The sequence below is a fragment of the Leptodactylus fuscus genome, chromosome 2, assembly GCF_031893055.1.
Source record: "Leptodactylus fuscus isolate aLepFus1 chromosome 2, aLepFus1.hap2, whole genome shotgun sequence".
NCBI classification, from domain to species: domain Eukaryota; kingdom Metazoa; phylum Chordata; class Amphibia; order Anura; family Leptodactylidae; genus Leptodactylus; species Leptodactylus fuscus.
Window position 1 is genome coordinate 120701668 of NC_134266.1, and position 26155 is coordinate 120727822.

The following is a 26155-nucleotide window of genomic DNA, read 5'->3' on the forward strand; positions in this document are numbered from 1 at the left end:
AACTGTGAAACATATACATGTTAGGTATCCCCGCGTCCGAAATCGCCCGCTCTACAAATCTATAAAAATATTTTTCCTGTTTGGTAAACGCCGTAGCGGAAAAATAGTCAAAAGTGCCAAACCGCCGTTTTTTCACTGTTTTGATTCTGATAAAAATTTGAATAAAAAGTGATCAAAGCAATAACATTTCCCGAAAATGGTAGAATTAAAAAGTACACCCGGCCCCGCAAAAAAAGACGCCCTATGCATCCCCGTACACTTACGGATAAAAAAAGTTACGGCCGTCGGAATATGGCGACTTTTAGAAAAAAATATTTTTAACACAGTTTTGGATTTTTTTTAAGGGGTCAAAATGTAAATAAAACCATATAAATTTGGTATCCCTGGAACCGTACCGAAACACAGAATATAGGGGACATGTCATTTTGGCTACACAGTGAACGCCGTACAACCAAAGCCCGTAAGAAAGTTGCAGAAATGCATTTTTTCTTCAAATCCACCCTATTCTGAATTTTTTTCTTGCTTCCCAGTACATTATATAGAATAATTAATGGTGGCATTATGAAGAAAAATTTGTCCCGCAAAAATTAAGACATCATATGGCTCTGGGAGCGGAGAAATAAAAAAGTTATGGGGTTTAGAAGGAGGGGAGTCAAAAACGAAAATCAAAAAATGCCATCGGCGGGAAGGGGTTAAAAAAAAAATAGGAAGTTTGACATAAATTTGGAAAAGTTTGCAGTTTTCGAAATGTGAAATGCTCTGCGTTTCAGTCATATCACCCAAAAACATTAATATTATCTGCCATTTCTCTGCTTTATATCGTCATCATTTTTTAATTGCCCTTTAATTTATTTTGGGCATTATGAAGCTTACAAGAAAATTGCCCAACCCCATTTGTTAGGGACCACTTCAGTTCTCTAGGGGAATTATAAGGCCTATACAGTCCTATGAAAAAGTTTGGGCACCCCTATTAATCTTAATCATTTTTAGTTCTAAATATTTTGGTGTTTGCAACAGCCATTTCAGTTTGATATATCTAATAACTGATGGACACAGTAATATTTCAGGATTGAAATGAGGTTTATTGTACTAACAGAAAATGTGCAATATGCATTAAACCAAAATTTGACCGGTGCAAAAATTTTGGTACCCTTATTTTATTGATTTGAATACTCCTAACTACTGACTTACTGAAGCACAAACTTGGTTTTGTAACCTCAGTGAGCTTTGAACTTCATAGCCAGGTGTATCCAATCATGAGAAAAGGTATTTAAGGTGGCCAATTGCAAGTTGTTCTCCTATTTGAATCTCCTCTGAAGATTCCTCTGCACTTAGCCCCTCCTCCCTGAGAGCAGGCGGATACATCACTTGACTTATGACCACATAAGTCAAGGGATGTGTCAACAGAGAATGAATAAAGTAAGACAGAGGACAAACAAAGCAGTTTTGCTGAAGCAATGTATTTAGGAAAAGTCTTACATTCACATTAACAAGCAGTATAGATAGGATCCTTGTGATGGGACAACCCCATTAATCTCAGATCTTGAGGGTCTCACTACAGTGATCTGCTGTTCTGAGCACAGTGTATGATGTCAGTAGCAGTGGGTTCTGTACACTTTGCAGTGTCCCGGCTGCGCCATTGTCGCTCATTTCCTATTAGAACTTTATATATGTCATAGCAGACATCTGATCATGTGACTATTTCTGCAGAACAGTGTTAGATAAACTCCATCTGTAGCTGGACTGATGCCGCCACCATCCGTCTATATTACATGGTTTATATTACAGGTGTAATTCAGGACAAGTAGCATTGTAGATCTATCTGTAGATGATGCTGGTGCTCATACTATGGACCTTCTCCTGCAGCTGTAGTGACGTGTAAGGTGCACCCTCAGTCTGATAACATCACTGCCTGCTGCTTACACAACACTATCGGAAGAAATGAGACTAGAGCTCCTACTACTGGACCCTGTACACACATTGCCGGTTATCAACCTGCAACCCTCACTCAGCAGCCAAGTCTTCTGGCAGTTTACCGCGCATGCGCACAAGCACTACACGCGCGCCACCGCGATAGGCGCGCACGCAATCGCCCCGCACATGGCGTAGGCGGCCAGCATCAATGCGCGTCCGTGCGTTCGTTTCTTCCCTGTATTCCAGAATACGCGTGACCCCGCTGTTGAAGAGAGGAACATTCTTTGTCCGGAAGTGACGTGTGCGGTGCGCTGTGCAGCCGCTAGGAGAGTCTTCCTGGCAGTGAAGCGCTTGTTGACGTTATGTCCGGCCTCTAGGGGAGGGGGTTAGAGGAGGGAGCCGTCTAACTCCTCCTCATTAGTGAAGGAAGCTGGAGGACCAGGCGCTGCCGGCGGCCACTGCTCCATCACCGAATGAGCAGAGAATAAGAAGGGCTGACGTGGAAGTTGAGCTGGTCCTTAGGCCAATCACTTGTGCGCTCCCATCACTCTGTACTTGTGGACCACCAATAGCCACCTACGACCAATCACAGGCGGGCTGTTCTCACTCCGCTCAGGTGGTGGTGGGGGATGCCAACCAATCACAGCTCGCCTTTCATCTGGACTCGCCACTTCATTGCCACTGCTTGTTCGGAGTAGAGGACAGGTAAAGTAAACTACCAATAGGGAGAGAGAGTGCAGGAGCGAAGAGCCGGGGGCGTGAGTTTAGGACAGCCAATCAGTGGCCAGCGTTTTACACACTGACCAGCTGTGACAGAGATGAGGACCAAGAGGTGACTCAGCCATCTCTAAGGCAACGGCCAGTCAGCTGCTAGACCTGCTGCTCACCACACCCTCCTTGCAGCCAACTCCTGCTCCCTTCCATTCACCTTCCATCTGGACCTACAGGTGTGAACATAAGTCACAGGGGTGACAACTCTGAGCACTCCAGGGTGAAGGCTGTGGGAACTAGCCAATCAAAGGAGAGAGCTCGAGCCAGGATACACTGTGCAGCCAATCACCAAGTAGTTTCCCAGTGCCTGTCTGTTGGGACACCAGTGCCATTCCAAGAAGAAGTGGGTGTAAAGAAAGCTTGGTCAGGGCATCAGTGCCCAAGTATTATCCGCAGAACAGGAAACCAGCAACACGTGCACTGGATAAAGGCTCTGCACTTCCTTTACGTCAACCCACATTGGGATCCTCAAATTCAGGACAGCCAGACACTGACCTCCATGAATGGAAATCGGAACCGCAGGTAAAGAGGCTTAAAGCTCAGCAGAATGCCCTTAGTACTTCAGTGGGGTCCTGATCTCAACCGAACACCATCATCACTTCGGATAGTCTAATACATGCACCATTTCCTTGAAAAAGCACTTTTTCTTAATAAGTATACTAATGATGCTGAAGTGCAGGGGACGCGCTAGTGTCACCAGGAGCCCTGTATGCAGCTTTGGCGTACCAAATTGCTTTATTTAGGTTATGGTGAACCTGTTGGACTGTCTATGGAAATGAATGATGTCACCTACAATGCTTTGTAGCTGGTTGGATACAGAGTTTTCCAAGACAGACTCCCTTTAACCCCTCTCTCTCTGTCATGACATAGCCTTTATCAGCGGGAGCTGAGAGGGCCTATATAATAATAGGAAAGCTATGATCAGTGGTCTGATTCTCATATATGGCCCTACAAGGGTTAAAAGTATTGGTGTTCATCTAATAAAAGTTGTAAAGATTAGTGAACCACCATTATCAAAGCTGTGTGACCAGTCAGGACGCACCTGTCAGATTTAAAACTTCACTGGACCATGAAACATAGGTTCATATATATATATATATATATATATATATATATATATATATATATATATATATACTGCATGGAGTTATTTTGGGGTAGCTGCGACTGGTGACTTTTTAGAAGTTTTTCAGTACTTTGTAGTCACCATTGATCATTGACTTAGATGTAGATGGATGGAATGGACAGAGCTGATGTATGAATTGTATATGTTCTTCTTGATGTCATGTCATGTAAGCCAAGGCATTGACGTCTCAGTAGGGCTGGACAATTAATTGTAAAATAACCAAACTGACGTAGTCGGTGTGACCTTGCTCATGTGGATTGCTTCAGTTATTATGTATTTATGCCATTCTGTCTCAAACTGCCAATGGCTAAAGCATATGTCACTGTTTGCTATAACAGCTGGATTGCTGATATGTGAATAACCAAACTTCAGTGGCATGATATGACCTATAAATAAGGGGTGTGTCCTATAATATTCATTCGTTAATCGTAATAGAGTTAATTTATTCAGTCAATTGTGATTTTGATTTAGGTCGCCCTGCCCTACACCTCAGTATGACCAGCAGATTAGTGACAGGGGGAGTGTTTAGTGCAGGTATTGCTGTGAAAGTGAGCGGTAAACCGGTTCTTTAGTCACCTGGTAACTATGGGTGCTTTCTATTCAGAACCTATTATTACTAAAGCTTTGCTGGTGCCCTCAGGTGGTATACCCTATATATTCTTACACAGTGAGATGTATCCACAGGTGAGAGGGGAGAGTAGGTTCTTTACTTCGGCTTCAAGGATGGATTATGTCATAGTCTGTGTGTCCTAGTCTGCCCTGTGCCATGTCATGATCATCCTTTACCTGATCTGTCTTCCTGTCTGTCAATATTTGTGATTGACAGTGGATTCCATCAGCATTACTGTCTTGCTGACAGTTTCTGTTTAATAAGTATAAGATCCTTGTTACAGTGACTACTCCTCTAGGTCTAAGGCCTCATACATACGACCTAGCGTGCTGTCTCAGCGGAGCATTGATGCTCCGCTCTGATGGTTATAAAGCAGGTCCAATTGGAACGGGACGGAACCACCCATAGAAATGAATCATGGAAAACACTCTGATGTCATCCGCCTTCTGTTAAATAATCTGCACCCTTTTGGCCTGCACTCTCGGTCATGTGCATGAGGCCTAAGAGAGGCAGATAATAAAATGGCCTTTTATTTTAATTTTGTGGTACTTCACAGTACTGCAGTTCACATTTTTAACTTAAATGATTCTGAAATCACAGATGCAGATGGAAACGCCTCCACCTACCCGCTCAACAAAAACGGTGGAAATTGCTGTGGATTTTACCCCTACATATGAGCCATTTTTTGACCTTTGCATTGCAATCCCGCCAACACCCTGTGGTGGAAAAACTACAGCAAAATCTGCAACCGAAATCAGTTTTCCTGCAACGTGTGACCTTCGCTATTACTGTAGGTTTTACTGCACATCTTGTTTTAGCATAAAGGGGAATGAGCAGTGTGGATCTTTTGTGAGGACTATTATTGCACATCACCAATGTCTTTTTTTTATTTTCTTTACATAAATAGTTCTGTGAGGTGTCACTAGCATTGGTTCTATAGCAAATTACTACCTCTAGTGCTTTTGCATTTATTTTCTTTCATAAAAGTCAATGGATAAAAATCTGCTTAAAGAGGACCTTTCACCACTTTTGGGCACATGCAGTGTTATATACTGCTGGAAAGCTGACAGTGCGCTGAGTTCAGCGCACTGTCGGCTTTCCCGATCTGTGCCCGGTGTAAAGAGCTTACGGTCCGGTACCGTAGTGCTCTATGGTCAGAAGGGCGTTTCTGACCATTAGCCAGAGACGTCCTTCTGCCTCGCGGCGCCTATCGCGCTGTACTGTGGAGCGGAGAGGAACGCCCCCTCCCTCTGCTCACACAGCTCATCTATAGACGAGCATTATGAGGAGCGGGAGGGGGGAGTTCCTCCCCGCTCCACAGTACAGCGCGATTGGCGCCGCGAGGCAGAAGGACGTCTCTGGCTAATGGTCAGAAACGCCCTTCTGACCATAGAGCACTACGGTACCGGCACCGTAAGCTCTTTACACCGGGCACAGATCGGGAAAGCCGACAGTGCGCTGAACTCAGCGCACTGTCAGCTTTCCAGCAGTATATAACACTGCATGTGCCCAAAAGTGGTGAAAGGTCCTCTTTAAGGTTAAGGCCCCACACAGTAGGCCTCAGCAAAAAAGCGCTGCGGGAAACACCACAGTAGCAACGTTTTGCGTTTTTTCCCCGCAGCACTTTTCACAGAAAGTCCGCAGAGGTTTCCAACGCAGACTTTCTGTTTCAATTATACTTATAAGGGAACCACCGACATTTTACGTAAGTATAATTGACATGTTGTGATTTCTAAAACCGCGATGGTTTTGGAAATCGCAGCATGACCACAGTCCATTTTTTTTCCCCCCACAAGGTGTGGATGGGATTCACTAGAATCTGCGTCATCAGAAGTCATCATATCATCCCTGCCCTATCGTCAAATAGTTTTAGGTCACACAAGTCCTCAGTTGTCCAGAGATTGCTATTTTTGTCAATATGCAAATGAGCTATTGGAGCAGCCTGGGAATTGAGGGTTTATCTGTTTGGAGCAACACCCTCTTTCTTCAAAGAGCTCATTTGCCTATTGACTAAAATGACGATATCTCAGCAATGGAGGTGCTGATTTATAAGGGAAAGACACAGTAGCTGTGGGTCGCTTGAATCAATCTGCAGGTTTGGGTTGATATGCTGGGTTTTGGTAACTGATTCCTTTTAAAATAACATTGAATCTCAATGCATGTATGTGAATGGAAATTTTTATTTTCTGCCCAGTAAAGTGGACACGCTAGTTAAGACAATCCATCTATTTGCTTTATTAAGGTGCTTTTATGAGGCCAGAACAGGTAGCCACTTAGATTCTGTCTCAATCTGGCAAAACCCATTGATTTATTCATGGTGTGCAATGTTAGGGTGGAGGCGGAGGCCACCTCAGGTTCCAGACTAAAAAACGTGTAGCTGCAACTGAAGGCTGGTGCACTGCATCTGCATCCAGTCGCGCATTCCGCTCCGGATTAGGCCCAATGAATGGGCCTAGTCGGGAGGAGGAAGTGTCTTCAGGCCGAATCGCAAGGCAACTCCGCCTGGAGAATGAGCATTTCGCTTTTTTCCGGGAGCCAGAAGAAACGGATCCCGGAAAAAAGAACTGACCGGCTCCCATTGATTTCAATGTGAGCCGTCTTTTTGGTCAAGATTTTGAGGCGGATACGGTGGGGGAGATGGGAGAAAAAACAAAACATACCTGTCCCTGATGCTCCGGTGTTTTCCCAGGGCGGTCCGGTCAGCTGCCGCCTTGCTGATGAATTTCTTGCCAGCTGTGACGTCCCAGTTCCTTTTCGCTGAGGCTTCTCATTGGCCTCAGCGTTCATGTGTCTGCTGAGGCCATGTTCCTATGTCGCTGCAGCTTTAAGAAGTCAAAGTAACAAGTGAAATTGTTATTAAGAATCAGAGTTTGTAAACGCATCTGTCCACAGTTATGGCATAAACCATAGCGGACTATTATAGGGGTAGGCAGCCCTGGGCACTCCAGCTGCTGTGGGACTTTAACTGTGAGAATGACTGTTCCCTGGACTCAAATATTCTTAAGAGAAGTTCAGCTAAATAGTAATCACAATAGGAGACTTAAGACTGCCGAAATTTCTCAGCAGATCACGAAATTATGTTTCAAGCAGCCTGTATTCTGCCTATGGATCGGAAGACACAGACTGTTGTTAAACAACTTTTCACACAGTTTGCAAAGAAGATGTTAGAAGTGTTAACCCCTTGTAAAATGGAAGTACAGTTATACAGTTGTATTGTCTATACCTCTAGCTAAAGTCTCACTGAAATTAAAGGAGTGTCCAGCCTAAAATTTTATCTATTAATTAGTCCAGGGGAGATAAAAAAAAATAAAAAATACCATACTCACCTGTCCTTAGTGCAACAGCCTCCCTTTGTGGTCCCGGTCCCACTGATCTGTTATTGACTTCTGGCAGAAGTACCTACCACATGTGATCGCTGAGGCCAATGAGCGGCGTTATGACGGGAGCCAGGGACATCACTAGTAGTGATGTCCCAATTCCTTTTTTGATGCCTCTGATTGGCTTCAGCGGTTATGTGCGACAGGAACTTCCACCGGAAGTCAATAACAGATCTGTGGGACCGGACCACATGAGGAGGCTGGTGCACTTTTTTTTCACCTTATAAAATTTTGGTCTGGATAAACTCCTTTAATTTCACTGAGATTTTAGCTAGAGATATAGACAATGCAACTGTATAACGGCATTTTTACAGGGGTTTAACACTTCTAATATCTTTTTTTGTAAACGGTGTGCAGACAACAGTCAGTGTCTTGCGATCCATAGGCAGAATACAGGCTGCTTTAAATATCGTTTTGTGATCTGCTGAGAATTTGCAGCAGCCTTGAAAGTCTCCTATTGTGATTACTGTTTAGTTGAACTCTTGAGAATATTTTTGTCCAAGCATCAGTCTTTCTCGGAGTTGTAGTCCCACAGCAGCTGGAGTGCCCAGGGCTGCCTACCCCTGTAATAGTTCATTGCTGTTTATGCCATCATTGTGGACAGAAGAGTTTACTCCATTCTTAATAACAATTTCACTTGTTACTTTGACTTCTTAAAGCTGCAGCGAGATATCTTGCGGGAAAAAAACCCCCGATGTTCCCGTCAAAAGTTTGCACACAAACTTCAGTAACCATCTTTACACAAAAGGAATATGATTCACAGAAGAATGGCTGAAAAATGAGTCACTGTACTTACTCATCGGAGGACCAAGATGGGTGACTGAACTGGTAATGGGGTTTTTTGTTAACTGTTGGTGATCTTTAAGGCTGACATTTTACAGGATAAAAGCTTTAGAATTCTTATTACATAAACCTTTCCACATTGAATATATATTTTTTGTTCTGTTGTGGAATACAGTCATTGTCTCTTACAGGTATTAGGCGCTCTTCTGTCTTGAGGTCAGTATTCAATTCTTTTCTTGAGAGAAATAAAACGGCACAGGGTAAATGTTACCTCTATGAATATCTGTATGCCTACAGCAGAAGTGTAATTAGGACTGTTTTCATTTGTTTGTTTTGGTAGATTGTTGTTTTGTTGGCACATGTTCAGTGTTTGTGACTGTAAACTGGCATAGTTCGCGGGGCCGTATCTAGCTTGTTGAATGCGAGTCACTTTGAATGTGGTCTGACCCCCGATCATCACAGTAGGGACCTCATAGTTCCATAGATGCTGCCAGGGTAGTGGTGGTGCCTCTGTCCAGCTCCTGTAAAGCATTGGTTTCCCTGCACGCGGTTCATTTTGGTTCACTGATTCGTTTCTCTGTACAGAAGGCATTTGAGGCCAGGATCAGGGAAAGTTCAGTGTGCCTTTCAAAGGGATAGGAAAGTGTACTGTGTGTGGGGTAGGAGGAGGGGTAGACTGTGCTTCAAGTGCTTCACAACCTTACAGAAATGAGTGCTGCGTGTCACAAATACTCATTTATTGCAGTTACCTACTTTCTACCTTCAAAATTTCAATGCATAGAATTGTTTTTTTTTTTTTTTCTTTCTTTGTTAGTAATATTAACAAGTTATGTTAGCTGTTGGTTTGAGATTTTCAGTAACACAATTTAAGGTTACACTAATACGGATTGTTATGGCGCTGTATCAATAGGAAATATATGAATCCATCTCAAACCATGCTCTCACATAGAATTGTGCTACTCCAGCTGTTCAGTATTATGGCACCGCCATATGTGGCCGATCTCCGCACAAACCCACCATATCCTATGCAGAATTGCTACAGATTTCACCCCTGCTGCAATGAATGTGGTAGACAATCTGCAAAAATTCCACGTCAGAATGGGAATTCAGTGGACTTAAAAATCTTCACCATGCTAATTTTTCTATGCAGAAATTTTTTAATTTGTGGGTGAATTTTTATTACCCCACCATGGAAAATATGCATTGTATCTACCAGAAGTGTTAAACAACAAAATCGGGAAGCTTAGTGGGTCATTGGAAAACTCTATAAGGGCTCGTTCACACGGGGCAAGAGGGGGCGGATTTTGACGCGGAATATGCCTCAAAATCTGCCCCCTCACAATAGATGTCTATGCAGACTTCTAGCATTCTTTTTTTCTCTAGCAGAAAAAAGAAGCAACATGACCTTTCTTCAGGTGGATTCCGCCTCAGTAAATCGATACAAGTCAATGGTAGGCGGAAAAACTGCTAGCGTTTTTTGGCACTTTTTTTGGCAAGAAACGCCTCAAAAACTGCCAACTGTTTTTTTGAATGCCCATTCACTGTGCTGGAGAAAAAAAAAAACCTGAAACAAAAATGCCTCAAAAAAGGCTCCAAAAAAAGCTTCCTAATTCCTGAAGTGGATTTTTTCCTGACCAAATTCCTCGACCACCCTAAGGGTAAGTTCACACAGAGGCAGATACGGTCTCAAAATCCTGCCCAAAAAGACGGCTCCTACTGAAATCAATGGGAGCCGTTCAGTTCTTTTTTTCTGGGAGCTAGTTTGTTCCAGCTACCGGAAAAAGAAGCGAGATGCTCATTCTTCAGGCTGTTTCGCCTCGCGATTCGGCCTGAAGACACTCCCTCCTCCCGACTAGGCCCATTCATTGGGCCTAATCCGGAGCAGAGCGTGCGACTGGATGCTGGTGCAGTGCACCAACATTCAGTTGCGGCTACCCATCTGAACTTAGCCTAACACATGTGAACTAGCTCTTAGGGTGACTAATGGTTAATAATATGAAGAAGATTTTGAAAATTGCCTGTTTTTATTATTGGCAGCATTTGGGGGTAAGCCCTATCACCACGCTATTTTAACAAAAAAAGCAGACAGACGTGGCATATGTAGGCACAGGAAGAGGGTTGCATATGTCAGTATCAACATGTGTATGTGTTTTTAGGGTGCAGATAGAGTTGAGTACAGTTGTGAAATTAGTGTATGGGGGGGAACCATGGGGAGCATTATACTGTGTTGGTGGCCATCGGAGAGCATAGTATGTTTTGGATCCTAAATGTTTCAGTTTATGAGGCAATGGCTTCTAGGGTTTTTTTTTTTTTTTCTGGATGATTATGTGTAGGTTTCGATGACAGACTCAAGTCTGTATTGTACATCACACATATGATTTTTAGGCAGTGTTTGGTTGAAATTTTGTAAAATCCACTTTGATGCTACTGTAAATGACTATAGATATTAGTGTGACAATTTCCTGATAGGGAAGCTCTCCAGGTGTGCCTGTCTAAGGGAAATCTAGGGACAGGAGACTATTTCCACACAGACTGTACCTGTCACTGGCTAATAATTCCCCGATGATGATTTGCCTGTATGGAGCAGTGTTCTAATAAATTTGTGTACTTACAGTCTATATTTAATAGGAAAACTTTAGTTAAAATACAAGATATTTCTATCTGATGAAATAGGTTGTAATAGTAAGTGACACAGATACAGATACGACACTACTAAATTGTGGGTGTTTGTAGCCAGTAAATGAGAGCACAACAGATTCCTGCTGAAGGGTTTATGTTGCCCTATATGAATAACAGTACTGTAGTGGGTGGGAAAAAACCTATACAATGAATAATATAGGATGTGGGCTCGGGTCCATTCAGAGGAAATTCCAGTCTGCCCAAAATGCATCAAGCCCCCCACAGATCAGCTCATTTTTCAGCGATGTGTGCGAACACTAGATCTTTAAATAGGTGTATGAAAATCAGGGGCCCCACTTTAGGGAATTCCTTAGTGTGAAGGGACAGGAACATGTAGCTTAACTGAAAACATCAATATGATATATTTGTTTTTCCACCCGTGTATGGCTGCTTTAAGAAACTCAGATGATGTGAGATTTTTAAATACAAGTAATATTGTGAAATAAACTAAATAAATATACAATAAACATAAAATAAAAGATATCTATTCTCTTTCTAAAATTCTTATTTGTTCATCTTCGTTTGTGTTAAAAGTCGCACAAATAGGCAAAAAGAAATTGAACATAAACTGAAATATAAAGTCTTCATTTAGTTAAAGTGGTGATCTGGAATTTCTAAGAAATAAACTTTGAACCTCATATGGCATAAGGGCTTGACCCTGTCCTGCAATGTTTCTTCTTCTTTAGCCCTGTAGTGCATGGCATACTAATGTTCAGTCACTCATCATTCACTTTATTAAGCTGCAGAAAGGGGCCCCTGGCTGGTCATGTGATCAACAGGCTGATCTGCCAATTCACGCAGCAGCTGGAAGTCACTATTCTTATGTAAGTCCATGAAAGCCCAGTTGTCACTTTCTCATAGACTTGTATAAAAAAATAAATAAACAGGTCTTCCAATTGGTGAGTGAATCGGTAGGGAAATCTGACAATGACATGACCAGCAAGGGGACCCGTTCTGCAGCTGAATAAAGTGAACGATATTCCCAATGAGTGACTGCATGACTTACTACAGATTAGTTAGCTCTATAGTAAAGGACTAAAGATGAATAAAAAGAGCTGGGGGTGAGTCTTTAAAGGGGTTATCCAGTTTACAAAAAAATAAAAAAAATGAAGAAATTGCAAACAGCATTAAAAAAAAACCAATCCGTATTTACCCCTGCGTTTTCCGGCTACTCAAGAGCTTTTGGTCTCTACATACAGACAATATGTCACCACTGCTGCCAGTCAATGGCCACAGCAGTCACATGTCATAATATTGGCTCCCACTTCTGAGCATTTGACCATTTCAGCCTTTGACTGGCTACAGCCTGCATATGCTGTCCTCTTGTAAACCATTGAATGGATAGGCGAGTACTGATTTGTTTTATTTTATTATATATCAGCAGCTTTTTTTTTTTTTTTTTTTGGTAAGACGAATAAGCCCTTTAATCTATTAAATCAGGCAACAGAGGACATTTTTCCCATGCCCTTATAGTGATGCTATGGAGCTCCCTGTAGTTATTATTATTCCTTCTTAGCATGTCCTCCTAATGTGTACCATGAGATGAAACTGCATCTACTGCACCAGGTGTCATCTGTTGGCCTGCACGGAGCTGAACTATTGAGCATGTAGACCTATTGACAGAGAGTAAAAAAAAAATGCCAAGAGCTCCATTACAGGCATTGGCAAAATCTCTACACAGGAGCATTGCTTTTTCAATTACTCCAGCTGAACAATTTTTAGGCTTTTGGCTAATACTGCTGCCAATAATGTGAGTAAGTGCGGCACATGACAACTGCGGCCACAAACTGGCTAAAGTAGTCACTTTTTGACTGGAAATCCACATATTGTGAAGGGAAAAAGTGGATAGGACAGCTTAAAGGGATTCATAAAACCTCTTTTTTTGTGGATAAAACATCGGAATAGCCTTTAGAAAGGCTATTCGTCTCTTACCTTTACATGTGATCTCCGCCGCGCCGTTCCTTAGAAATACCCGTTTCTACCGGTATGTAAATTAGTTCTCTGGCAGCAATGGGGGCAGGCCCACTGCTGCTCGAGAACACGATCCTGCGACGCCTCTATCTTCGGCTAAATCCTCCCCTTCTCTGTCGTCTTCCTCCTGCGTCACCAACTGCACCTGCGCAGTTGGCTCTGCCAGTGAGACACTAGTAGAGCCGACTGCACATGCCGGCCGGCGGCCATTTTTGGGAGGCTGCTCTTGCTCTTGTAGTTCAATGCAGTTTGGCAGTGGGAGATGAGTCCGCAGCTTCTTACTACCTTGCTTAGGTGGAATGACAAGTCTGTTCCTATTTGTGTATATCAAGCTGAGCAGGGTGGGAAGAGGCAACAGATTTTCCACTACGCTTTCCCTGAAACTCCATAGTGTTTGTGAGTGAAATGTAGCCCCTTGTTTCAAGGACTCTGTTGGTTTCCCATAAATCACTCTTCATTGTCTAAACATAATGTGTAAGCTAATAAAACTAGGTTTTCTAGTACGATGATGTGCCAATGCACAGTGGCATAACCTGTATACTGATTTTTGCTAACAATTCCTGCCTAACATGCTTGGTGCAGGTGAAAGGATCCCTGTGACAGTGTAATAGTCTTCTTGCAGAAGGTATAATTATCATCCTAGCTAACGCAGCTTTGTTGATGCAACATTTACAGTATTAAAGTGCAATATTGTGTGTGGTTGCTTCTTGTTATTTTCTGCGGGAGTGGGCTAAATGAGGTGAGTCATAATATGACTCTCATTGGGAAACTCAGCTCACTGCAGCTTTGTCAATTATAAGTGTACAATTTGCCCCCATACAAAGAAATCTTATGGCAAACATCAGCAGCAGGTTTTTATGGAATGAGACATGTGGCATCCCCTCTGAGTCTGACCTGGTGGTTATATAAGTTCTGTGCATGGAATGTTTTACCATTCATAATACATGGCAGTGCAACGTGAAGATCCTTTCATAGAAACCTTAGTTGTGAAAAGGTTTAAAGTCACATTCAACCCATAGCAAGGTATTAACCGACTTCGGGTTGTTAACCCGCAGTGCAAGACAGCTTGTGCTGTATGTTCAGGAGTGTGTTGGTAGGATTTATCTATATCCTATCCGATATACTAGTACTGTATTTCACAGCAGGTTAGTTTCTAACCATTCCACTAGTAGCTAACTTGCTGAGACTACACTACATGTGGCTCCAGCTACAAGTCATTTTCTGGGAATTCAATATTGATGACCTGTGGACCAAGTCGATGAAGCTCTGTACATTGTGTAGTGACAGGAATGATATTGTAGCCCAATACCACTCACTTGTATTGGGGTGAGCTGCAGTAATTGGATACAACCATTGGATAGGCAGCTAGTAGATAGATCCATCCAATCAGATATTATTCATCTATACTAAGGATAGGTCTCCAATATTAAAAGGGTTGTCTGACTTATTTAAAAAATGAGTGGCATGAAATGGTGCAAATAAATAAAAAACAAAAAACCAAATAGCGTAACTGTCCTTTTTTACATGTACCCCACTTCGCTATGGCCCCTAACATTTGTGATCCTTGCTAGACAGAAAGTGATAACAACCAGGCACTGGCCCTAGCCAGTTTATTGCAATCTTGTGATGACAAATGGATTATCATCACCTCTAGACTGCAAAAGACCAAAAACCACATGGATTGGGTTGCCAATATTGTACCAGAGCTGTGGAATCAGTAGGCCAAAGCATCACTTCTAACTCGTCTATTTTCTCACAGCCAACTCCAGATTCTCTCAAACGCAGAAAGATCCTCTAATTGATGATAAAGCTAATAATTGATTTCATGTAAAAATAAATATGCAATAACGTCTGCATCTAATTAATTATACAGTATTTATAATTGTATTATGTATTTAATTCTCTGTTTAAAGTCGGAGAAGTTGGTAGCTTTTTTTTTTCCAACTCTACCCAAAACTGGCCTTGATTTCACAGCTCGGACTCTACAACTCTTAATTATTTATTTTTTTTAATTCTCATTTCTTGACGATATTTTAGTTTTCAAAATAGTCATCTAATGACGATTTCTTTGGCAAGTTATGTCAGAAATTTCCAGTAACTGAAAGGAACCCAAGGGAGAGCTTACTGCCCTACAGCCCTTTAGTCTGCAAATTGGCAGCTCACAGATCAGAGTCCCCAAGATTGCTTTTTTTGAGTTTAACTTATAGTACATAACTATTTAAGATGTCATTAACCCCTTCCGACCCTGCTCTGTATTATTACACCTCGCTGAGCCAATAGTTAACGCTCAGTAGCATAATAGTACAGCGCTGGAATGCCGCGAGAACAGATGCTGTTTCTGCAGCAATACTTCCTGCCCTCGACAGATTAACCCCCTGGATGCCATGATAACTAACAATCACAGCATCTAGCATGTCCGTGGGCAAGATCGACCCTCGCCCATTGGACCCCTCGCGATAAGATCATGGGTACCACGGCTTCCTGACTGCTTGTACATACGTAGTTTCCCATAGGTATTACTCTGGGATGTTCTGTAATGTCTTTCAGTACATTGCTCAGGGGATCTTAGATCCCAGCTTCAACTCCCTGTGTTAGACATATAAAAAAACAAAAACCCAATACATACATAGGTTACAATACAGACTAATAAACAATAAAAAGTTAAATCCCACCTACCTTTTATATATTTTTAAAAAATATTTAATGTAAAAAAAAATTAAATAAGCACATGTTAGTTATTACCACATACATGTAATTCCTCACTATCCAAAAATAGCGTTATTTATTCGGTACAGTGAATGCTGTAAAAAAAATAATAAAAAATAAATATATATATATATATATATATATATATATATATTTGTTTATATGGCACCATTAATTCCATGGTGCTTTACATTTTGGGTTTACATACAATACACAAAATATACAGGCAGATATAAAACTAACAGTGACCGACTGGCACAGTGGGGTAGAGGGCCCTGTCCACGAGGGCTTACAATCTATGGGGGAAGGTGGGAGAGACAGAAGGAGGGGGGAGACTGTACAGATGGCAGTGTGATGATAGTGTTATTGGAGGTTGTAGGCCTTCCTGAATAGGTGAATCTTCAGGGCGTTCTTGAAGTCTGTGATTGTAGGGGTCAGTCTTATGTGTCGTGGTAAGGAGTTCCAGAGTATGGGGGATGCACGGGAGAAATCTTGGAGGCGGTTGTGTGAGGAGCGGATGAGAGCAGAGCAGAGCAGGAGGTCATTGGAGGATCTGAGGTTACATGTGGGCAGGTAGCGGGAGATTAGGTCAGAGAGGTATGGAGGGGACTTGAACTCAATTTGCTGGGCAACTGCAGCCCAGGTATAGTTTGTCATAGGCTTGTTACTGGGCCATAAAAGGTTGCAGAGCCTGCACTTCCTGGCAAATCCTGGGAGGAGAGGAAGTGAATGGGTCTATCTTGACACTGAGAACCTGGTGTTACGGTACAGTACTATTTTGGTTGACTCGTGTGGCTGTTAGTAAGCCACATGTATATTTTCTCTTTAGCTAGCGCTCAGATGAGCAGGTTTTGTTTTGCTTTTTTGTCTGAAGTTAAGACAGTATTTTATTTTGCTTATCTTGTGCCTGACGTAAAGGTTTATTTATTTTGCTGTTTAAGTACCGTATACACTCAAGTATAAACAGATTTTCAGCACAGTTTTTGTGCTGAAAAAGTCTGCCTCGGCTTATACTTGCGTCATTACGGTAATTCACCAATATTATATCTACGGAACTGGCATACATACACCGGGGCGGATGCCGGGCTTGCAGCATCCATCCCCGCTCCCCCCCGCTCTATCACACGCAGGCTTACGTGGCTTTGTTCCAGGCCTGCTAGTAGAAGTACCGTAAGTACTTCTGCAGTTTGAAATGAACAGCATCTCCACGCTCGGGAGCATGGCGATGCTGCGGCCCAGCACCCGCCCAGGTGTATGTATGCCGGCTTCGGATGCCGGGTTTGTAGCTATAATGCTGCCGCTCTGCTCCAGAGCAGTCGCCAGGGCAACCGGCAACTACGTTGTAACTCTTACAGCAGTAATTCCGGAGTTCATGAGCTCTGGCATCTCCGCTGTACAGCGGTGATGCCATCCAAGGGTGGAGCTTGAAGCCTCCGAGGGGAACCACTGCGGGTAGGCGGCAGGCGCCACCATGCCCCTGGAGAGAGGAGGAAGCAGGCGCGACTGCTTTCTCAAGGGCCGACCTGAAGCGCTGAAGGAGATCTCCTGGGGCGGGCAGGAGCGCAGAGGGCGGACCTGAAGGGGAACTCCTTCAGGTCCGCCCCTCAGCGCTCCTGCTGGAGATTTCCCTCAGCGCTTCTGTAAAGGCTCCACAGCCTGCAGTGCTTTTCTTTTGCAGGCTGCTCTATGCAAATGACGATGACGATTTTAACGATTTTTGCAATGTATTGATTACATTAGCATTGTAATGCATTGCATTAGTGATCAGGGGTTCAAGAAACCTAGGGGGTCTAATAAATGCAAATAAATCCTATTAATATTATAAATGTGAAATGTTTGTGAGTTTGTGGGTTTGTGACTTTGGATGTTCGGATGTTTGGCGGTCAATCACGCAAAAACTGCTCCACCGATTTGGCTGAAATTTTCCACAAACATAGTCACTACACTCGATTGCGCAATAGGCTACTTTTCGTCACAATAGCGCACATACGTTTTCCCCAGGACCCCCACAAAATCCAAACTCACATCACTATCTCTGCAATCTCACACACTTTGAACCCCGATTTGGCTGAAATTTTCCACAAACATAGTCCCTACACTCGATTGCGCAATAGGCTACTTTTCGTCACAATAGCGCACATACGTTTTTCCCAGGACCCCCACAAAACCCAAACTCGCATCACTATCTCTGCAATCTCACACACTTTGGACCATAGCAAGCCACAAAATTCATATTACCCCCTACAGCAGAGGTCAGCAACCCCTGGCACACATGCCAAGAGTGGCACTCCTGCCATATTTCACTGGCACGCCAGCAGCACAGGACCTGCAAGAGTTAAATGAAGTCTCTACTAGAGCTGAGGCATAAGGACACTCCCCTTTGAGAGGGGTGCAGGAAACCCAGGGGGTGGAGCTTAATCGCTCAAGTCTCTGCCTGCTATAGTGATAGCTCCTGCCGAAGCTGCTAGCAAACTGAAAGTAAGAAACACACAGCTCCCTTCCTTTACTTCCTATTCTCATTAATGTCAGACATTTGGGGTAATTAGTTTAGTGTTAGTAACTCCATGTGCCTCACATTAATAGGAATAAACCCCATCATGTCCCTCATATTAACCCCTGTGTGCCCCATATAAAGGTTACTAATATGTGAGACATGGAGGGACTAATAAAGCATACCTCCCAACCGTCCCGATTTCCGCGGGACAGTCACGATTTGGGTGACATGTCCCGCGGTCCCGGTTGGAGGGAGGCATGTCCCGATTTCAACTCAGATCTGCGTCCAGAGGACGCAGATCTGAGTTGAACACATATGCGGCTGAAGCAAGGAGCTGACACAGGTCAGCTCCTCGCTTCGCCGCTGCCCGCCTCTCTTCCTGACACATGCGGCTGAAGCTGCTCGTGTGCTCGCTTCGCCGCTGCGTCTCTCTCTCGCTGACACATGCGGCTGAAGCGAGGAGCTGACCTGTGTCAGCTCCTCGCTTCGCTGCTGCCTCCGGCTCCTGGCTTGTAGACGCGATGTACATGGCATGGCATGACACTGGGGGCAGAGATGGAGAGGACATGAATCTGCGGGCAGAGATGGAGGGACAGGAATCTGGGGGCAGAGATGTGGGGACATGAATCTTGGGGTAGAGATGTGGGGACATGAATCTGGGGGCAGAGATGGAGTGGACATGAATCTGGGGGCAGAGATGGAGGGGACATGAATCTGGGGGCAGAGATGGAGTGGACATGAATCTGGGGGAAGAGATGGAGGGGACATGAATCTGGGGGCAGAGATGGAGTGGACATGAAACGGGGGGGGCAGAGATGGAGAGGACATGAATTTGTTGGAAGAGATGGGGGACATGAATCTGGGGGCAGAGATGTGGGACATGAATCTGGGGGCAGAGATGTGGGGACATGAATCTGGGGGCAGAGATGGAGGGACATGAATCTGGGGGAAGAGATGGGGGACATGAATCTGGAGGCAGAGATGGAGGGACAGGAATCTGGGGCAGAGATGGAGGGACAGGAATCTGGGGGCAGAGATGTGGGACATGAATCTGGGGGCAGAGATGGAGGGACATGAATCTGGGGGCAGAGATGGAGGGACATGAATCTGGGGGCAGAGATGGAGAGGACATGAATCTGGGGGCAGAGATGGAGAGGACATGAATCTGGGGGCAGAGATGGAAGAGGGACATGAAACTGGGGGCAGATGAAGGGTGTATATGAAACTGGGGGAGAGATAGAGGGGGGACATATAATTTACGGGTGAATGTAGGAGGATTATACTGTGTGCGGGCACATGAAAAATTAACGAGTGGGCGGAGTCAACACAAAAGTGGGTGGGGCTAAATTTGCCGCAGCGCGCTACGCGCGCCGCACATTTTGTCCCTCTTTCGGTTCTTCAAAAGTTGGGAGGTATGATAAAAGACCTCAGTAATGAAGATACTTAATTATTATCTCCAAGTCTCTCACATATCAGTAACTAGAGATGAGCGAGTACTGTGGGGATCAGCTGATCCGAACAGCACGCTCCATAGAAATGAATGGATGCACCTGGTACTTCCGCTTGGACGTAGCCGGCGCGCTTAACCCCCCACGTGCCGGCTACGTCCATTCATTTCTATGCGAGCGTGCTGTTCGGATCGGCTGATCCCAACAGTACTCGCTCATCTCTATCAGTAACTCTTACACAGGGGTTAATGTGAGGGACTTTATGGGGTTAATTGCTATTAATAAGAGGCACATGGAGTTACTAAACTGTCATTCACAGGGCCAGACTTTATGTTGCTTGCTCAAGAGTATCCTGTGCCCAAAACTTACATGTACTGGCGCAAAATAACAACTCATACAATGTCGTATATCGAAGTATATTAACCTGTAATCCCTCTGTCCCAAAGACACTATGTGCAGTTTCTCAGAACACCGTATAGCGGCTGAAATACAAATTACATTCAACACAAAAGTCTCATGTGCTCTCAGAATTACAACAAAAACAAGATGCACAGTTACATTTTATATCCCATACCTTATACACAGTACGAAAACCTTACCCGCGCCTGTATATACCCACTTCTACAATCACCGCAGACGAAATCGCGGGTACCAGCTAGTAAATAAATAAATTTAAAAGTTAAAGGGATTCTACCATTAAAACACTTTTTTTTCTAGTTACCACGTCGGAACAGCCTTCAAAAAGGCTATTCGTCTCTTACCTGTGGAAGTGCTCTCCGCCGCGCCGTTCGTTCAAAATACCGGTTTGTACCGGTATGCTAATTAGTTCTCTCGCAGCGATGGGGGCGTCCCCATCGCAGGAGCAGCGATGGGGGCGTCCCCATTGCAGCTCGAAAACCAACCGCAGCGCCGCCTCTCTGGTCTTCGGTGTCCTCCCCTTGCCTCTTCAGCGTCTGTCGGACGCCTGCGCAGTATGCTCTCTGTTCGGCGAAGATTGCCGAACGTACTGCGCATGCGCGAAAGTGCGGGGCCCGCACTATGGCTGGGACCGCAATTTCGCGCATGCGCAGTACGTTCGGCAATCTTCGCCGAACAGAGCGTACTGCGCAGGCGTCCGATAGTACGCTGAAGAAGCAAGGGGAGGACACCGAAGACCAGAGAGGCGGCGCTGCGGTTGGTTTTCGAGCTGCAATGGGGACGCCCCCATCGCTGCTCCTGCGATGGGGACGCCCCATCGCTGCGAGAGAACTAATTAGCATACCGGTACAAACCGGTATTTTGAACGAACGGCGCGGCGGAGAGCACTTCCACAGGTAAGAGACGAATAGCCTTTTAAAAGGCTGTTCCGACGTGGTAACTAGAAAAAAAAGTGTTTTAGTGGTAGAATCCCTTTAAAAATTTTTTTTAAAAAAAAGTATTAAAAATTCACCCCCCTTTACCCCACATATAAAACTAATAGAGATGAGCGAACGCTATTCGGATCAGCCGATCCGAACAGCACGCTCCCATAGAAATGAATGGAAGCACCTGTGACGCTGACTTTGCCGGCGTCACAGGTGCTTCCATTCATTTCTATGGGAGTGTGCTGTTCGGATCGGCTGATCCGAACAGTGTTCGCTCATCTCTAAAAACTAATACTGTGGAACACTTACACATTAGGTATCCCTGTGTCCGAAAACGCCTGCTCTACAAATCTCTAAAAATATTTTTCCTGTATGGTAAATGCCGTAGCGGGAAAAAAAAAGTAGTCTAACTGCCCCTTCCCTGAGACTGTTTTTTTTTTTTTGCCCCCACTTGGAATTCAGCTTGACTATAGTCAGGCTAAATATAGGGTATCTGCAATGCTCCTGTTCCATCGGGAAGGGGTCAATAGGAGCACTGCAGATACCCTATATTTCAGCCAGGCTGAATTCCAAGTGGGGGAAAAAACACCAGCCGTCAAGCTCAGGGAAGGGGCAGACAGACAACTAAAACACCCCCTCCCCTTCCCCAGCATCCAGCAACTACTGCACCCAAAAACTCAGAGAATTTAAATTTTTGAAATTTTCCAGTAGCTACTGCTGAAGTTTTCCCAGTTTTTTGTTGTAAAATTAGGGGCCTCGACTTATATTCGGGTCGGCTTATACTCAAGTATATACGGTAAACTGTTTTTGCTGGAAGATTTGTGTCCCTGTCTCTGACTGGTTGGGTCTGCACCACTGAGCTACCACACAATATATTTACCACAATTTGCAAATTAGTGCATTTTTGTCACTTTGCTTTCCGCAAAAACATAAAAAGTGATCAAAAAGTCAAACATGCCAAACATACCAATAGAAAGTACAACTTGTCTCACAAATAAAGAGCCCTGACATCTTCTTCAACAGTACAGTAAAAAAAATTATAGGCATCAAAATACAGTGACCCCAGGAAAATCGTTCATTTTCAAAAAGTGACGTTAATTTGTAAAAGTGGTAAAAAGTAATAAAACCGAATATAAATATTATCGCCATAATCGTAATAACCCGCCGGACAAAACTACCATGTCATTTTTAATGAAGAGTGAACCGCATAAAACCAAAATGCAAAAAATTATGATATAATTGTGTGTTATTTCACATGGACCCCCAAACACATAAATAAAAGCTAATTGAAACATTATATGTACCCTTAAATGGTGGCAAATGAAAGTACAACTCATAACGCAAAGAATAAGCCCTCACATAGGTGTGTTGACAGTAAAATAAAAAAGTTATTAATTTTGGAAGACCGAGGGAAAATATGAAAAAAGTTAAGGGGTTAAGAGATTCTCCAGAACTCAAGAAAATAATTGTATGATCTTCCTCTGAAAAGTTAGGTTACGTCCTCATGAAGCTGTAATGCTGTGAATTTTCCCTCTAGATTTGTGGATGTTGATAAAATTTTAACAAATCTGTTCTGCATACATACGGTAAATCCACACCTAAAGTAAAATGCTTTGTGGATTTTAAATTTTCTCCCTGTCCGTTTTTAAAAAAATATTTCTCTATCTGGTTTACCTTTTTAAATGTTTTGATCCTTACTGATTTGATATTGATAACATAGGCAAGCATAGGTTATCAATATTATAATCCTGGAAAGCTCCTTTAACCCTGTCATTGCCAGGGGTTTTCGGATATTTTGCACCTCTGGTAGCTAAGGGGATTTTCACAGTTTTGAGATGGACAAATAAAACCTAAATTGCAACATTGTAAAAATTACTAACAAAACTCTGAGTAATTACAGTATAATCTCTATACATAACTAAATGTGAAAACTAGGGCGGTTTTAGATTGGCCAAACATGGTCCCTTTATTGCTCACATATCATGGACGCAACCTTTGATGTTCCTGTGGATCATTATTACTGGTGTTAAAGAGCCATAATTCTAAGATCTGATGACCTACTGGAAGTCCAGATGTTTTCTTTGTACTGTGGGTGCAAAAAAACAACTCCCGCTATTATACCCATCTGAAAGCTGTCAAAAATGGGATTTTATATGGTGACATTCAATGTGTGGAAATGTGCTACCTGACTACTGGAACTTTTCTGCCTGTCAGAAATGTTTTATACACTCACATTGATAAACATTATTGATATTATTTGAGCGTGTAGCGAATATCGCTAGAGAGTCATTCAGCGTATTTTACTCTATAAAGATCAGGTACAGATCTTTAGATCACAACAGGGTCAAATATAAACTTTGATTACTTTGTATGTGTTTGAGTTTGATGCAACTCTTTTGCCGCTGCAATCTGGACGATAGTAAACATCTGGATCACAGCACCAATAAATTTCTTAGTTAATTTCAGAGGGGTATTAGATAAGAATACCCCTCAGATTAGGCTCAGATGAGTATTACATTATCCCTCTATGTGACAATCAGAAATCCAAAGTATAGTATGCCCTCTGATTGATAGGAGAGGTGATAAGATGGACAAAAGTCCATGGTACCCCTTCCTAGGCTTGTCACATACAGGATATGCACAGGCATGATTTATCATTGTCTCTGCATTCTGCAGCTCTGCTCCTTCACACAGCTCCAAGATGCTGCCAGAGAGAGGAGGACACTTTAGAGCCCTATATTTCTGGATCCGTTAGGGTTATGAAGATTATCTTTTTAAAGATGATTCATTTTAATGTTGAAAATATTCATGATAGCCCTTATAGATTCAAACTGATTTGCTGTTAAAAACGTCGTCAGGAATTGAGATCTACATTGTGATCTCCATGCTGAATAGCGGTTTCACAAGTGAATCACTCCAGATCTGTAATGATGAAATTAAAATCTCACCTTTAAATTTAATGCAAGATCATCTACATAGCCCTAACAGATGCTGGAAAATTGGCATTAATAGTAAGGATGTATTACATGCTCCTAAAATTTCACCCTAGCCCGACCTATAAATACGTGGGTGGCAGGGAAAGGGTTAAAGAACCCCTTCTAGAAATACGTATATCCTATGATCTGGTGGTAGTGCACTTAAAGGGATCTTCTGACTTCTAATGAAGTCATTTAATTAAAGGTGGTAGTCAGTCCTGAATATTGGTCCCGACTCTGTCCCTACAGCCATGATTTACAGTGGCAGCAAAGCCTGCTCTTCTGTGTACAGGTCCCCTGGCTTAACATTATCAGTGCTATGGGACTGCATCAGCCAATCACAGGCCTGAGTGGGGACCTCTTCACAAATGACATATGACTGCTGTGACTTATAGTTTGTGAAGAGGTGGCCTGTGATTGGCTGTAAGTGTCACCTGACACAAACATCACTGGGATCTGTATACAGAAGCAAGGACTAGAAACAAAGACCAGGAAGGGTTGAGTAAAGGTTGGTAGTGGCCTCTTCAGCAGAGTAATAAAAAAAAAAAAAAGAGCTACGATATACTATTATCCCCTTCCCCCCACAGGCATTTTTCAAGTTTTGATTTTTGTTTTTGACTTCCTGCCTTCTAAACCCAATAACTTTATTTTTCCATTCACAGAGGTATATGAGGGCTTAATGTGAGTGGGACAAATTGTTCTTCATAATGGTACCATTCAGTATTCTGTACAACATACTGGGAAGCTGGAAAAAAAAACCCTCAGAAAGTGGCGAAATTGGAGAAAAACTGCATTTGTGCGCCTTTCTCACAGGCTATGTTTTACAAAATGACACGTCACCTGTAGTCTATGGGTCAGTGCAGTGTTACGTTTTAAGTTAACCCATTTTAAATAAATCCAAAAATTAGCAAAAAATAAAAATTCTTGGTGTCGCTGTTTTCTGACAAAACTAACTTTTTGCATAAAGCGACTTTTTTTTCCAAGGTCAGATGTGCTTTCTGGTTTGTCTGATGTTTTGAGCTCTTTTTATTCAAATTTCTATGGGAGGAGAAAAGGTGAAAAAACAGCGGTTTGTCTTTTTCCCGCTATGGCGTTTATGGTATGGGAAAATAATTTTTAGATGTTTCTGGATGTGGAAATGTATAATTTAATTTGTATTTGCTTTTGGTTATTTTTATTTAAAATCTAGTAAAAGGAGGGTGATTTTGAATATATATATATATATATATATATATATATATATATATATATATATATATATATTTATTTAAATCCAACTGATGATGGTTTGAAAAAAAATGACCTACTTTTTAACCACATTTTAATGTTAAACATATTTCTTAAGATATATACGGTGTGTGTGTATATATATATATATATATATATATATATACACACACACATATGTATATAAATACTGTACATACACTCACCATGCCCGGGGAGATTAGCTGCAGTGCCATGGGGTGTAAACATTTTTAACATGTGGCACACTGTGAACAAAGGTACACCAAGATCTCTGGAGTTGGACTTGTAACCTTGAGACTGTTGATATTTTTCCACAATTTCTCAAGTCCTCAGACCGTTCTCTTCTCCTCTTTCTGTTTTCCATGCTTATTGTGGCATACACAGACACACAATGCAAAGATTGAGTCAACTTCTCTCCATTTTATCTGGATTCAGGTGTGATTTTTATATTGCCCACACCTGTTACTTGCCACAGGTGACTTTGAATGAGCATCACATGCTTAAAACAGTTACTTACCCACAACTTTGTAAATCTGCCAACAATTTTGTCCTGCTAATTTTCGGATCTTTGTATGAAATTATGTCCAGTTTGCTTTTTTTTTTTTTTTTTTTTTTTCTTCTTTCTCAAAAGTTTTTTGGTATTCGAATACATATAAAGGAAATAAACGTGTATGTCAAAATATACTGAAACCGAAAAGACTTTTCTCTCC

At 42.7% G+C, this 26155-nt stretch overlaps 1 protein-coding gene across 1 annotated transcript in view; it reads left to right on the forward strand.

The window, feature by feature from the left end:
• Positions 1-2098: 2098 nt before the first annotated feature.
• LOC142195019 (protein argonaute-3) overlaps positions 2099-26155 on the forward strand; it is a 77787-nt gene continuing 53730 nt past the window's right edge. The window contains exon 1 of the mRNA XM_075264514.1: positions 2099-3207. Coding sequence (XP_075120615.1) covers positions 3189-3207 — 19 coding nt within the window. The 5' untranslated portion in view covers positions 2099-3188. The remainder of the gene's footprint in view (positions 3208-26155) is intronic.